Source organism: Heterodontus francisci, chromosome 17, assembly GCF_036365525.1.
Source record: "Heterodontus francisci isolate sHetFra1 chromosome 17, sHetFra1.hap1, whole genome shotgun sequence".
Classification (NCBI taxonomy): Eukaryota; Metazoa; Chordata; class Chondrichthyes; order Heterodontiformes; family Heterodontidae; genus Heterodontus; species Heterodontus francisci.
The window spans coordinates 5,258,349-5,274,622 of record NC_090387.1 but is presented as its reverse complement, the minus strand read 5'-3'; the positions used below and the strand labels follow the sequence as shown (position 1 = coordinate 5,274,622).

The window sequence follows — 16,274 nt, the reverse complement described above, 5'->3', positions numbered from 1 at the left end:
GCAACAGGACAAGAGAAGCAGGGTTGCAGGGGCAGATATGAGACTGATAGAAGGGAGTGTTTATTGACACAGAAGGTTATGGATAGCTGGAACTTATTGCCAGGAAGAGTTTATGAGGTCAGGACGCTGGGCCTGTCTAAGAAGTAACTGGGTGCTGACTGTAGAGTTGGTATCTTGGAAGGATGTGATTGAATTGGCTTAAGAGCCTTCTGAATTGAATTTGTCCGGCGGTCAGGTGGGGACAGGATCAAGCTTGACTGTCGTGCTGAATATCCTGTCAAACCTCAGTGAAGAACTTGACTTTTGTGTTTCTTTGTAACTGAGTAACAGATATGATTCAGTCCTGTTTCTTATCCCAGTCTTTTACCCTCTTCAAACTGCTGACACCTTGCAACAGTACTGTTCCATGGATGATGGCCGTATCCCTGTATCTCACCCACATCATGAGAAAAGTTTTTAAAAAAAATTATCATGTTTCTTTAGTTTTGATTAATTACAAACCACACTCTTAAAATATAACACACTTCACCCACATCCACAGGTAGTAAATAGTGATCCAAGAGCAGAAACCTTGTCTGATTGTTCTTCCTCAACCAGGGGTGTTGAACCCAATTGCACTATCTCTTCTATTGCCGAGCGGAGATCAGCTAACTCAGCGCAGGTTGGAGACTGAACCTGGGAGCTGATTTGTATTGGTCATTAGTTGGGAAACAGTTGGTTTAACATAGAACATAGAACAGTACAGCACAGTACAGGCCCTTCGGCCCATGATGTTGTGCCGAACCTATTAACCTACTCTAAGATCAAACTAACTACCTACCCTTCATTCTACTATCATCCATGTACCTATCCAAGAGTCGCTTAAATGCCCCTAATGTATCTGCTTCTGCTACCACCACTGGCAGCGCATTCCACGCACCCACCACTCTCTGTGTAAAGAACCTACCTCTGACATCTCCCCGAAACCTTCCTCCAATCACCTTAAAATTATGCCCCCTGGTGATAGCCCTTTCCACCCTGGGAAAAAGTCTCTGACTATCCACTCTATCTATGCCTCTCATCATCTTGTACCCCTCTATCAAGTCACCTCTCATCTTTCTTCGCTCCAATGAGAAAAGCCCTAGCTCCCACAATCTTTCTTCGTAGGACATGCCCTCCAGTCCAGGCAGCATCCTGGTAAATCTCCTCTGCACCCTCTCTAAAGCTTCCACATCCTTCCTAAATTGAGGCGACCAGAACTGAACACAATATTCCGTGTGGTCGAACCAGGGCCTTATAGAGCTGCAGCATAACCTTGCGGCTCTTAAACTCAATCCCCCTGTTAATGAAAGCCAACACACCATACGCCTTCTTAACAACCCTATCAACTTGGGTGGCAACTTTGAGCGATCTATGGACATGGACCCCAAGATCCCTCTGTTCCTCCACACTACCAAGAATCCTGTCTTTAAGCCTGTATTCTGCATTCAAATTCGACCTTCCAAAATGAATCACTTCACACTTTTCCAGTTGAACTCCATCTGCCACTTCTCAGCCCAGCTCTGCATCCTGTCAATGTCCCGTTGCAACCTACAACAGCCCTCCACACTATCCACAACTCCAGCAACCTTCGTGTCATCGGCAAACTTGCTAACCCAGCCTTCCACTTCCTCATCCAAGTCATTTATAAAAATCACAAAGAGCAGAGGTCCCAGAACAGATCCTTGTGGAACACCACTGGTCACCGAGCTCCCTGCTGAATACTTTCCATCTACTACCACCTTCTGACTTCTATGGGCCAGCCAATTTTGTATCCAGACAGCCAACTTTCCCTGTATCCCATGCCTCCTTACTTTCTGAATGAGCCTACCATGGGGAACCTTATCAAACGCCTTGCTAAAATCCATATACACCACATCCACTGCTCTTCCTTCATCAATGTGTTTTGTCACATCTTCAAAGAATTCAATAAGGCTTGTGAGGCATGACCTGCCCCTCACAAAGCCATGCTGACTGTCTCTAATCAAACCATGCTTTTCCAAATAATCATAAATCCTGTCTCTCAGAATCCTCTCCAATAATTTGCCCACTACCGACGTAAGACTGACTGGTCTATAATTCCCAGGGTTATCCCTATTCCCTTTTTTGAACAAGGGAACATCATTTGTCACCCTCCAATCATCTGGTACTACTCCAGTGGACAGTGAGGACGCAAAGATCATTGCCAAAGGCGCAGCAATCTCTTCCCTCGCTTCCCTTAATATCCTTGGGTATATCCCGTCTGGCCCCGGGGACTTATCTGTCCTCATAGCATTCAAAATTTCCAGCACATCCTCCCTCTTAACCTCAATCTGTTCGAGCATATCAGCCTGTTCCACGCTGTCCTCACAAACGACCAGGTCCCTCTCACTAGTGAATACTGAAGCAAAGTATTCATTTAGGACCTCCCCTACCTCCTTCGACTCCAGGCACAAGTTCCCTCCACTATCCCTGATCGGCCCTACCCTCACTCTGGCCATCCTCTTGTTCCTCACATAAGTGTAGAACGCCTTGGGGTTTTCCTTAATCCGACCCACCAAGACTTTTTCATGTCCCCTTCTAGCTCTCCTAAGTCCATTCTTCAGTTCCTTCCTGGCTACCTTGTAACCCTCTAGAGCCCTGTCTGATCCTTGCTTCCTCAACCTTAAGTAAGCTTCCTTCTTCCTCTTGACAAGCTGTTCCACATCTCGTCATCCAAGGTTCCTTCACCCTACCATCCCTTCCTTGCCTCATCGGGACAAACCTATCCAGCAGTCGCAGCAAGTGCTCCCGAAACAACCTCCACATTTCTGTCGTGCATTTCCCTGAGAACATCTGTTCCCAATTTATGCTCCCCAGTTCCTGCCTAATAGCATTGTAATTCCCCCTCCCCCAATTAAATATTTTCCCATCCCGTCTGCTCCTATCCCTCTCCATGACTATAGTAAAGGTCAGGGAGTTGTGATCACTATCACCGAAATGCTCTCCCACCGAGAGATCTGCCACCTGGCCTGGTTCGTTGCCAAGCACCAAGTCCAACATAGTCTCCCCTCTAGTCGGCCTATCTACATATTGAGTCAGGAAACCTTCCTAGACATACCTGACAAAAACTATTCCATCCAAACTATTTGCACTCAGGAGGTTCCAATCAATATTAGGGAAGTTGAAGTCACCCATGACAACAACCCTGTTACTTCTGCACCTTTCCAAAATCTGCCTCCCAATCTGCTCCTCCATGTCTCTGTTGCTATTGGGGGGTCTATAGAAAACTCCCAACAAAGTGACTGCTCCTTTCCTGTTTCTGACTTCCACCCATAATAACTCAGTAGACAAACCCTCCTCGACGACCTCCCTTTCTGCAGCTGTGATACTATCCCTGATTAACAATGCCACTCCTCCACCTCTTTTACCTCCCTCCCTATTCCTTTTGAAACATCTAAACCCTGGAACATCCAACATCCATTCCTGCCCCTGTGATATCCACGTCTCCGTAATGGCCACAACATCGTAGCTCCAAGTACTGATCCATGCTCTAAGTTCATCACCCTTATTCCTGACACTTCTTGCGTTAAAATAGACACACTTCAACCCATCATACTGGCTGCAACTTTGCCCTGTCAACTGTCTAACCTTCCTCACAGACTCTCTGCACTCGGTATCTGCCTGTTCAACAGCTACCCCATCCACTGACCCGTGGCTCCGGTTCCCATCCCCCTGCCAAACTAGTTTAAACCCTCCCGAAGAGCTCTAGCAAACCTCCCGCCCAGGATATTGGTTCCCCTCCAGTTCAGATGCAACCCGTCCTTCTTGTACAGGTTTATTTTTTAACCTGCTGAAAGGGTTTAATGCGGAGTGGAAGAGATAATGTTTCCAGTTGTTTTTTTTAATTCATTCACAGGATGTCGGCATCACTGCCTCGGGCAGCATTTATTGCCCATCCCTAATTGCCCTTGCGAAGGTGGGTGTGGGCTGCCTTATTGAACCGCTGCAGTCCATGTGGGGTAGGTGCAGCCACAGTGCTGTTCAGAAGGGCGTTCCAAGATTTTGACCCAGCGACAGTGAAGAAACGATGCTGAAGTTCCAAGTCAGGATGGTGTGTGCCTTGGAGGAGAACTTGCGGGTGGTGGTGTTCCCATGCATCTGCGGCCCTTGTCTTTCTCGTTAGTAGAGGTTGTGGGTTCGGAAGGTGCTTTCTCAGGAACATTGCTGCAGTGCATCTTGTAGATGGCACACACTGCTGTCACTGTGCGTCAGTGACGTAGGGAGTGAATGTTGGTGGATGGGATGCCAATCAAGCGGGCTGCTTTGTCCTGGATGGTCTCGAGCTTCTTGAGTGTTGTTGGAGCTGCACCCATCAGGCAAGTGGAGAATATTCCATCATACTCCTGACTTGTGCCTTATCGATGGTGGACAGGCTTTGGGAGTCAGGAGGTGAGTTACTGGCCACAGGATTCCTAGCCTCTGACCTGCTCTTGTCATTACAGTATTTGTATGGCTACTCCAGTTCAGTTTCTGGTCAATGGTAATCCCCAGGATGTTGATAGTGGGGGATTCAGCGATCGTAATGCCATTGAATGTTAAGGGGAGATGGTTAGATTCTTTCTTGTTGGAGATGGTCATTGCCTGGCACTTGTGTGGCACGAATGTTACTTGCCACTTATTAGCCCAAACCTGGATATTGTCCAAGTCTTGCTGCATTTTTACATGGACTGCTTCAGTATCTGAGTGATCTCCTAGAAATCTATAAAATTCTAACAGGACTTGACAGGGTAGATGCAGGAAGGATGTTCCCGATGGCGGGGGAGTCCAGAACCAGGGGTCATAGTCTAAGGATACGGGGTAAACCTCTCAGGACTGAGCTGGGGAGAAATTTCTTCACCCAGAGAGTGGTGAGCCTGTGGAATTCACTACCACAGAAAGCAGTTCAGGCCAAAACATTCTATTTTTTCAAGAAGGAGTTAGATATAGCTCTTGGGGCGAAAGGGATCAAAAGATATGGGGGGAAAGCGGGAACAGGTTATTGAGTTGCCTGATCAGCCATGATCATAATGAATGGTGGAGCAGGCTCGAAGGGCCGAATGGCCTACTCCTCCTATTTTCTATGTTTCTATGTGTCATGAATGGTGCTGAACCTTGTGCAATCATCAGTTAACATCCCCACTTCTGACATTATGATGGAGGGGAGGTCATTGATGAAGCAGCTGAAGATGGTTGGGCCTAGGACACTACCCTGAGGAACTTCTGCAGTGATGTCCTGGAGCTGAGATGATTGACCTCCAACAACCACAACCATCTTCCTTTGCGCTAGGTATGACTCCCACCAGTGGAGTGTTTTCCCCCTGATTCCCATTGACTCCAGTTTTGCTAGGTCTCTTTGATGCCATACTTGGTCAAATGCTGCCTTGATGTTAAGGGCAGTCACTCTCACCTCACCTGAACTAGGGGTCACTAATAAAGGCAATGTGGAACTCAGGCGAAACATCTTTACCCAGAAAGTGGTGAGAATGTGGATCTTACTAACACAGTGAGTAGTTGAAGCAGGGATGCATTTATGGGGAAGCTAGATAAGTACATGAGAGAGAAAGAACAGACAGGTATGCTGACGGTTAGGATCATAAAGACCAGCTTTGATCGAATGGCCTGCTTTTCTGCTGCAACTACAATTGTAATATCCACTTCAAGAAACATGCACTTGCATTTCTATAGTGCCTTTCATAAGCTCTGGACATCCCAAAGCGCTTTACAGCAATGAAGTACCTTTGAATTGTACTTACTGTTGTGTTGACGGAAACTCTGCATCCAATTTGTGGACAGCAAACTCCCACAAATAGTAATGAGATAAATGACCATACCATCTGTCATGGAAGGGAATTCCAGAGCTTAGGTCTCGATGGCTGAAGGCACAGCTGCCAATGGTGTAGCAGTGAAAATTGGGGATGCAGAAGCAACCAGAATAGGAGGAGGGTGGAGATCTTGACTAGTTGTTAGTCTAGAGGAGGTTACAGAGATACGGAGGGGTGTGACCAGGAGAAATTTGAGAACAAGGAAAAGAATTTTAAAATTGAGCCAGTGCCAAATTGGGAGCCAGTGTTGGTCTGCGAATGCGGGCGATGGGTGAACCGGACTTTTGAGATTTTGGATAAGGATAGCAAAGATTTGGAGGGTTCCAGTTGGGTATTAGAATAGTTGAGTCTGGAGTTAACAGTTACATTGATAAAGTTTTCAGCAGCAGATAAAATTAAGCAGGGGTGCTGACGGACAATATTACCCCACTGTCCTGAACTTTACATTATTTTCAAAAAGTGTGGTGGGCTTGGAATGGAAGCATACCTTTTGAGACCCAACACTGGATGATGATGGTCAGTTTCAGTGCCAAGGTCATAGAATCATGCACATTTACAGCAGAGAAGGAGGCCATTCAGCTCATCGTGTCCATGCCAGCCAACAAGTAGCCATCCAACCTAATCCTGCTTTCCAGCTCTTGGTCTGCTGCCTTGTTGGTTACGGTGATTCAAGTGCATATCCATGTACTTTTTAAATGCTATGAGGATTTCTGCCTCTCCCACTCTTTTAGCCAGTGTATTCCAGGTCCCTGCCACACTCTGTGTGGAAAAACATTCCCCTCAAATCCCTTCAAAATCTCCTACCTCAGTTTCTGTGCTGAATTGACATTGTACAATATCAGGATTAATATATGATTGTCTTAATTTATTCACTTTGTCAAACCAAGATGTTTCCCGAATAGTTTGGGTGAACAGCATCCTGCATTACTTAAGAGTAGAGCATCATTGAAGATTATAAAATTAAATTACAGATTTAAGTGAAGGTTAATTTCACTAAAAAGTGTTGTACTAAAATATCATTGAAATATCATATCACCCTTGCAGCAGAGTGTGGTGCATTTATGAGGTTGGGTTCCCAGCTTTGACTAGCATTCGAGCTCAGCTGCCCTTTCTTCTGACTGTCCTCTGGTAAGTTACTGTAAAGAGCCCCTAAGATGATTGAGTGTTCCCATTGTAGTTTCTGTTGGACAGGAAGTGGTGAGTCTGAGAGGAGAAAAATAATCTGTGTGTGTTCTGCACTCTGAAGAGCAGGGGATTGTAGAATTATACAATTTTACAGTGCAGGAGGAGGCTATTTGGCCCTTTACCTCTATGCTGACGCTTTGAGATGTAGTGCTAGAATGAGCAGTGTTTGTCCCATTCTCCTTCCTCTTTCCTGTGCTCATTTATTTTTTCCTTCAAATATTTGATCACTTCGCTTTTCAAAGTTGTTATGGACCTGGCTCGCCGGATAACTGTTTCCTACATTACAACAGTGACCGCACTTCAAAAATACTTTATTCTTTGCAAAGAGCTTTGAGATGTTATGAGGTCATGGAGGATGCTATATAAATGCAACTTGTATCACTTTTTTGTTTACCCATCTTCCATCTCCCCAGTCTCCTCTGCCTGTATCCTGTCCCAACTTAAGTCCAGTTCCCATTTCACTCTAGTCCTCACTCACTGGTGTCCTACATTGGTTTGTCATCCCCTAGCACATTAAATTTAAATTTAATGTCATCTTCAAATCCCAGCATGATCGTGCATAGAGTTATACAGCACAGAAACAGACCCTTTGGCCCATTGTGTCTGTGCCAGCCATCATGCACCTATCTATTCTAATCCCATTTTCCCACACTTGGCCCAGAGCTTTGTATGCTATGGTGTTTCAAGTGCTCATTTAAATACTTCTTAAATGTTGTGAGGGTTCCTGCCTCTACCACCGCTTCAAGCCATGTGTTCCAGATTCCAACCACCCTCTGGGTGAAAAAAGTTTCCTCAAATCCCCTCTAAACCTCCTGCCCCTTACCATAAATCTATGCCCCCTCGTTATTGATCCCTCCGCTAAGGGAAAAAGTTTCTTCCAATCTAGCTTATCAATGCCCCTCATAATTTTGTATACCTCAATCAGGTCCCCTCTCAGCCTTCTCTGCTCCAAGGAAAACAACCCGAGCCTAACCAGTCTCTCCCCAGAGCTGAAATGCTCCAGTCCAGGCAACATCCTGGTGAATCTCCTCTGCACCCTCTCCAGTGCAATCGCATCCTTCCTATAGTGTGGTGACCAGAACTGTACACAGTACTCCAGCTGTGGCCTAACTAGCGTTTTATACAGCTCCATCATAACCTCCTTGCTGTTATATTCTATGCCTCGGCTAATAAAGGCAAGTATCCCATATGCCTTCCTAACCACCTCAGCTACCTGTGTTGCTGCCTTTAGTGATCTATGGACAAGTACACCAAGGTCCCTCTGACCTTCTGTACTTCCTAGGGTCCTACCATCCACTGTATATTCCCTTGCCTTGTTAGTCCTCCCAAAATGCATCACCTCACACTTCTCAGGATTAAATTCGATTTGCCACTGCTCTGCCCATCTATATCGTCCTGTAATCTAAGGCTTTCCTCCTCACTATTTATGACACCACCAATTTTCGTGTCATCTGCAAACTTACTGATCATACCTCCTGTATCCACGTCTAAATCATTAATGTACACTACAAACAGCAAGGGTCCCAGCACCAATCCCTGCAGTACACCACTGGTCACAGGCTTCCAATCGCAAAAAAACCTTCGACCATCACCCTCTGCCTCCTGCCACTACCATATTTCTGCAATCTTGCACAGCCCTGCATCCTCTCTTGAACTCTCCTTCATTTTGACTCTTAACTTTTGTGCATTACCTCTTCCTTCACCCCACAATTGGTGACAGAACCTTCCATTGCCTTGGTTCTGCTCTTTGAAGCTCCTCCTGAAACCTCTCCACCTCCCTTTCCTTTAAAAATCTTGTCAAAACTCACCTCTTGAACCAAGCTTTGAATCACACATAATAACTCTTTCTTTTCTGGGTCAGCATCCATTTTCCTTGCCTTGGGTGATTTAAAAAAAAAATGCAAATTATTGTTGATCCAAATGGTTTCTGTTTGCAGTATCAAATAATGGTTAAATTTGTGATTATTGGTTATACCTGTTGAACATGCAATAGCCACATTTGCACACATTGCTTGATGCTTATTGCTTGTAATTAAGTTGGAGTGGGTAAATGTTGCTGGAAAAAACATTTATTGGCTGTGCATGAGACATTTTCTTATCTATTCTCTAAATAATCTGTAGGACCATGAATGGTACGAACAAGCAACAGATGTTCGGGCACAACTGAAATTCTTTGAACATCTGGAGCGGCTTGAAAAACAAAGGAAGGACGATCAGGAGAGAGAAATTCTATTAAAAGCAGCAAAGGTATGGACTAATTCAGTGATTAAAACCAAATTGTCAGATGGCATCAGATTGAACATTTTTAATGAATGTGGGTTTCCTTAGTTTTGAAATTCTACTATTGGAGAGGATGGGAGTACAACTCAAACCGTCACTCCTCCCTCTTCTCTTCCCCCGCCCCCCCAAAAAAATCAAGTGAGAACAATCTTGAATGGGTAATAGATTTGATTCTGGAATTTGGCTGAGAGGCAGGGTGACTTATATCTTGTTGATTATTGAAGCGTGGTTTCAAATTTCATTTTGCTAAATCACACTGATTATCCACTGAGGTGTAGTGCCAGAATGAGCAATGTGTTATCTGTCGTAAATATTCTTTTTAAAAAAAAAAGTTTGTAAGCCATACTCCTGGAGTGTGATTTTACTGTCAAGTCCAAACACATGCGTGATTTTGATTAAGTGGACAAGAATCAACCTGGTGATGATGAGCATTTGGACAGTTGGTGCCTGTCCTTCCAGTTCAGTTGCCGTCCTTTCTACGTAACCAACACTGCACTGATGAATGTCACCAACTGCATGCTTTGTGACTACGACACTGACCCGCTTTTCCCAAGTCGTCCTGAACTTCTCTGCAGAATTTGACACCGTTCAGCATCCTGTTGTTTGTCCCCAGTGGTCCCTCCATATGGCAATGCCCTTGTTTGGTTCTGCTGCTTTCTTTTGACTTCCTACAATGGCTTTCTCTAAGCCTGCTCATGACCATTTCTGATGTGCCTCAGGATTCTGCCCTCAGTTCCTTGTTTACGTGCTGTCCTTTATTGACAAACATCTTGAAGCACGGATTAACTTTCATATTTCGGTTTACATCCAGCTGTATATTTCTGCCATGACTACTGACTGAGTGGCCACCAGCCAGCACTCTGCTGTCCAACTCCTTAACTGACATTAAATCAACAAGAGCTTTCTCCAATTTTAGATCTGAAGGCTGAACCCATTGATTTGGCTCCTGCCAAAATTGCCACTACTTCCCCACCTCCTCCACTATCGACCCCATCCCAGAACTCGCTTCTTCATTCGTCACCTCTCCTAACCCTTCTCCCACTGCATGGTGTTCAAAATTTTTAATTCATTCTCAGGTTGTGGGCTTCGCTGGCAGAGCCAGCATTTATTGCCCATCCTAGTTGCGCTTGAAAAAGTGGTGGATGCCTTAAGCCACTGGAATCTGTGTGGTGAAGGTACTCCCCACAGTTCGGTCAGGGATCGCGCTTAATTTTGAGGTGCATTACTGGATTGAAAGCATGATAATTAAGTTTTTATCTAACTTCTGTTTGGTGAGTTGTTTGGGTATGCTGCTCGGGGTGATGCTGAGTTAGATAAAGTAATTACTTCAATTGATGCACCCCCTCCTCCCCTCCCACCCACAACTAAAAGTTTGCAAAGGTAAAATAGAAGTGTAAACCAGGAACACGCTCTTGGCCTTTTGATAGCTGATGGCATACTTGTGTTGGCCATCTGAGGACTTTGATACCTGGAAAATTTACGGCATAGAAGGAGGCTATTTGTGATTGTGCCGGCCAAAAAAGATCTACCCATCCGAATCCCACCTTCTAGCTTTTGGCCCTGTCGGTTATGGCTGTTCAAGTGCATATTCAAGTATTTTTTTAAAATGCGGTGATGGTTTCTGCCTCTACCACCCTTTCAGGCAGTTCCAGACCCACACCATCCTCTGAGTGAAAAAAATACTCCTCAACTCCTCTCTCATCCTTCTGCCAATTACTTGAAATCTATGCCCCCGGTTATTGACCTCTCTGCTCATAGCAATAGGTCCTTTCTATCCACTCTATCTAGGCCTCTCATAATTTAAAACATTTGAATTAAATCTTCCCTCAGCGTCCTCTTCCATAGAAAACAACCCCAGCTTATCCAATCTTTCCTCATAGCTAAAATTGTCCATTCCTGGCAACATCCTGGTCAATCTGCTCTGTACCCTCTACTTTGTCCAATGTGGTGACCAGAACTATACTCTGTACTCTAGGTGTGGTCTAGCTAGTGCTTTATACAGTTATAGTATAACCTCCCTGCTCTTTTACTGTGTGGTCAATAAAGGAAAGTATCCATATGCCTTTTTAACCACATTATCTTCCTGTCATGCAATCTTCATGGATCTGTGGACATGTATTCCAAGGTCCTCCTTATCCTCTACACTTCAGTTTCCTACAATTTATTGTGTATTTCCTTTCCTCGTCTGCCTTCCCTAAATGCATTACCTCACATTTGTCCGGCTTGAATTCGTTTGCCACTTTTCTGCCCACCTGACCAGTCCATTGATATCTTTCTGCAGCCTACACCTTTCTTCCTCACTATCAACCACACAGCCAATTTTTGTATTGTCTCCAAAGTTCTTAATCATGCCCCCTACATTTAATTCTAAATCATTGCTGTCTCCCACGAATATGAAGGGACCTAGTACTGACGTTTGCGGAACCCCACTGGAAACCACTTTCCAGTCACACAAACACTTGTCGATCATTACCTTTTGCTTCCTGCCAATTGGCTAATTTTCCCTTGAATCTCATGAGTTGTTACTTTTCTGACCAGTTTGTTATGTGGAACCTTGTCAAAAGCCTTGCTAAAATCCTAGTAGGTTAAGTCACGCATTCTACTTTTATCGACCTTCCTTGTTACCTCCTCAAAAAATTCAGTCATGTGAGTCAGACGTGCTCTCCCCTTCAGTCCATGCTGACTGTCCTTCAATAATCTGTACCTTTTTAAGTGGCGATTTGTACTGTGTCTCAGAACTTTTTCCCATAAGTTGCCCACCACCATGGTTAGGCTGACAGGCGTCTAATTACTCGGGCTATCCCTTCCTCTCTTTTTAAACAATGTACGGCGTTAGCAGTCTTCTAACACCATGCCTGTCGCCACAAAGGTTTGGAAAATGATGGTCAGAGCCTCTGCTATTTCTTCCCTTGCTTCTCTTGGCAGCCTGGAGTACATTTCATCTGGGCCTTGTGATTTATCCATTTTCAAGGATACTAAACACCTTACAATTTCCTTCCTTACTATGCTTATCCTATCCAATATTTTACACAGCACCTTAACTACAATGTCTGCTTTTCCTCGCTGCCCCCCACGCCCGCCTTTTCATTGGGACATGGGTAACCTATTGGAGGCCTTCAAAATAATAAAGGGGTAAATGTGAAGAAAATGTTTCAGCTTTTGGATGAAATCCAAAACTAGGAGCCATAGATATAAAATAGTCACTAATAAATACAAAAAGGAATTCAGGAGAAACTTCTTTACTCTGAGAGAGGTGAGAATATGAATTTGCTACCACGGAGTAGTTGAGGCAAGTAGCATAGATGTGTTTAAGGGAAAGCTGGATAATCATGACGGAGAAAGGAACAGAAGGATATGCTGACAGGATTATATTAAGTTAGGTGAGAGGATGCTTGTGTGATGCATGAACACCAGCATAATCTAGTTGGGCTGAATGGGCTGTTCCTGTGTTTTAATTTTACAAATGACTGGAGCTCTCCAGCTTGAAGAATCATCAGATTCAGCAAGAACGGAGCGAACAGGGCTCAGATTTATACACTGATCACCATTGATGGGGAATTGTAAATTAACAATGGCCAGCCACAGTGCTGCAATTTGTGAAGTATCAGGCTTTATGGATACAATTGTTAGGAAAGACTTTGTGCTCAGTCAGACTAGAAACCTGCCTGGGTTGGCACGGCAATGGTCTTTCGAGGACTTCTGATGTTATTTTCTTTGCAGAAAAAGAATTCCCTTCTTGTAAGCAGTATGATTGCTGTATTTTGCTGGATTACTACAACAATTTTGATAATGAAAGCACGGTCGCATTCAGGACACATTCATCTGGTTCTTTAACCAACTCTAGGGTTGTAATCTCTGGATTACTCCCTGTGCCACTTGCCAGTGAGGCTAGAAATAGGAAGATAGTGCAGCTAAATATGTGGCTGAGCAGCTGGTGTAGAAGGGAGGGTTTCAGATATCTGGACCATTGGGCTCTCTTCAGGGACAGATGGTTAGGGATCTGTACAAGAAGGATGGGTTGCATCTAAACTGGAAGGGCACTAATATCCTGGCTGCAAGGTTTGCTAGCGTCACTCGTGAGGGTTTAAACTAGTGTGGCAAGGGGGAGGGAACCAGAGCAGTAGGACAGCTAGTGAAATAAATGAGGAGGACATAGTAAATAAGGCCAGTAGGACTAAGAGGAAAAGCAGGCAGGGAGATGTTGCTGAGCACAACGGGACTGGTGGTCTGAAGTGCATTTGTTTCAATGTGAGAAGTATAACAGGTAAGGCAGATGAACTTAGAGCTTGGATTAGTACTTGGAAATATGATGTTGTTGCTATTACAGAGACTTGGTTGAAGGAAGGGCAGGATTGGCAGCTAAATGTTCCAGGCTTTAGAAGCTTCAGGAGGGATAGAGGGGTATGTAAAAGGGGTGGGGGAGTTGCATTACTGGTTAAGGAGAATATCACAGCTGTACTGCGGGAGGACACCTCAGAGGGGTCATGCAGCGAGGCAATATGGGTGGAGCTCAGGAATAGGAAGGGTGCAGTCACGATGTTGGGGGTTTACTACAGGCCTCCCAACAGCCAGCGGGAGGTAGAGGAGCAGATATGTAGACAGATTTTGGAAAGATGTAAAGGTAACAGGGTTGTGGTGGTGGGTGATTTTAACTTCCCCAATATTGACTGGGACTCACTTAGTGCTAGGGGCTTGGATGGGGCAGAATTTGTGAGGAGCGTCCAGGAGGGCTTCTTGAAACAGTATGTAGATAGTCCAACTAGGGATGGGGCCATTCTGGACCTGGTATTGGGGAATGAGCCTGGCCAGGTGGTCGAAGTTTCAGTGGGGGAGCATTTCGGGAGCAGTGACCATAATTCCATAAGTTTTAAGGTACCTGTGGATAAGGATCAGAGTAGTCCTCGGGTGAAGGTGCTAAATTGGGGGAAGGCTAATTATAACAATATTAGGCAGGAACTGAAGAATTTAGATTGGGGGCGGCTGTTTGAGGGTAAATCAACATCTGACATGTGGGCGTCTTTCAAACGTCAGCTGATTAGAATCCAGGACCAGCATGTTCCTGTGAGGAAGAAAGACAAGTTTGGCAAGTTTCGGGAAGCTTGGATAACACGGGATATTGTGAGCCTATTCAAAAAGAAAAATAAAGCATTTGTAAGGGCTGGAAGTCTAGGAACAGATGAAGCACTTGAGGAATATAAAGACAGTAGGAAGGAACTTAAGCAAGGAGTTAGGAGGGCTAAAAGGGGTTATGAAAAGTCATTGGCAAACAGGATTAAGGAAAATCCCAAGGCTTTTAAACATATATAAAGAGCAAGAGGGTAACCAGGGAAAGGGTTGGCCCACTCAAGGGCAGAGATGGGAATCTATGTTTGGAGCTAGAGGAAATGGGCGAGATGCTAAATGAGTACTTTGCATCAGTATTCACCAAAGAGAAGGACTTGGTGGATGATGAGCCTAGGGAAGGGAGTGCAGATAGTCTCAGTCATCTCATTACCAAAAAGGAGGAGGTACTGGGTGTCTTGCAAAGCATTAAGGTAGATAAGTCCCCAGGGCCTGATGGGATCTACCCTAGAATACTGAGGGAGGCAAGGGAAGAAATTGCTGGGGCCTTGACAGAAATCTTTGCATCCTCATTAGCTACAGGTGAAGTCCCAGAGGACTGGAGAATAGCCAATGTTGTGCCTTTGTTTAAGAAGGGTGGCAAGGATAATCAAGGAAATTATAGGCCGGTCAGCCTTATGTCAGTGGTAGGGAAACTATTAGAAAGGATTATTCGGGACAGGATTTACTCCCATTTGGAAACAAACAAACTTATTAGCGAGAGACAGCATGGTTTTGTGAAGTGGAGGTCGTGTCTTACTAATTTGATTGAGTTTTTTGAGGAAGTGACGAAGATGATTGATGAAGGAAGGGCAGTGGATGTTATCTATATGGACTTTAGTAAAGCCTTTGACAAGGTCCCGCATGGCAGACTGGTACAAAAGGTGAAGTCACACGGGATCAGAGGTGAGCTGGCAAGATGGATACAGAACTGGCTCGGTCATAGAAGACAGAGGGTAGCAGTGGATGGGTGTTTTTCTGAATGGAGGGATGTGACTAGTGGTGTTCCGCAGGGATCAGTGCTGGGACCTTTGCTGTTTGTAGTATATATAAATGATTTAGAGGAAAATGTAGCTGGTCTGATTAGTAAGTTTGCGGACGGCACAAAGGTTGGTGGAGTTGCGGATAATGATGAGGATTGTCAGAGGATACAGCAGGATATAGATCGGTTGGAGACATGGGTGGAGAAATGGCAGATGGAGTTTAATCCGGACAAATGTGAGGTAATGCATTTTGGAAGGTCTAATGCAGGTGGGAGGTATACAGTAAATGGCAGAACCCTTAGGGGTATTGACAGGCAGAGAGATCTGGGCGTACAGGTCCACAGGTCACTGAAAGTGGCAACGCAGGTGGATAAGGTAGTCAAGAAGGCATACGGCATGCTTGCCTTCATCGGTCGGGGCATAGAGTATAAAAATTGGCAAGTCATGTTGCAGCTGTACAGAACCTTAGTTAGGCTACACTGAGAATATTGCGTGCAATTCTGGTCGCCACACTACCAGAAGGACGTGGAGGCTTTGGAGAGGGTACAGAGGAGGTTTACCAGGATGTTGCCTGGTCTGGAGGGCATTAGCTATGAGGAGAGGTTGGAAAAACTCGGATTGTTTTCACTGGAACGACGGAGGTGGAGGGGCGACATGATAGAGGTTTACAAAGTTATGAGCGGCATGGACAGAGTGGATAGTCAGAAGCTTTTTCCCAGGGTGGAAGAGTCAGTTACTAGGGGACATAGGTTTAAGGTGCGAGGGGCAAAGTTTAGAGGGGCTGTGCGAGGCAAGTTTTTTACACAGAGGGTGGTGAGTGCCTGGAACTTGCTGCCAGGGGAGGTGGTAGAAGCAGGTACGATAGCGACGTTTAAGAGACATCTTG

General features: G+C 45.0%; 1 protein-coding gene across 7 annotated transcripts in view; it reads left to right on the top strand.

Moving 5' to 3' along the window:
* Positions 1-16,274, top strand: part of LOC137378690 (transcription initiation factor TFIID subunit 4-like) — a 459,938-nt gene that overhangs the window by 182,389 nt on the left and 261,275 nt on the right. For 6 of the 7 annotated variants that reach the window (XM_068049031.1, XM_068049028.1, XM_068049032.1 and 3 more), the window contains one exon: positions 9,147-9,272. In XM_068049031.1, coding sequence (XP_067905132.1) covers positions 9,147-9,272 — 126 coding nt within the window. Of the gene's footprint in view, positions 1-9,146; positions 9,273-16,274 lie in introns of those variants that run through there. The other variant, XM_068049033.1, reaches the window with a different exon arrangement.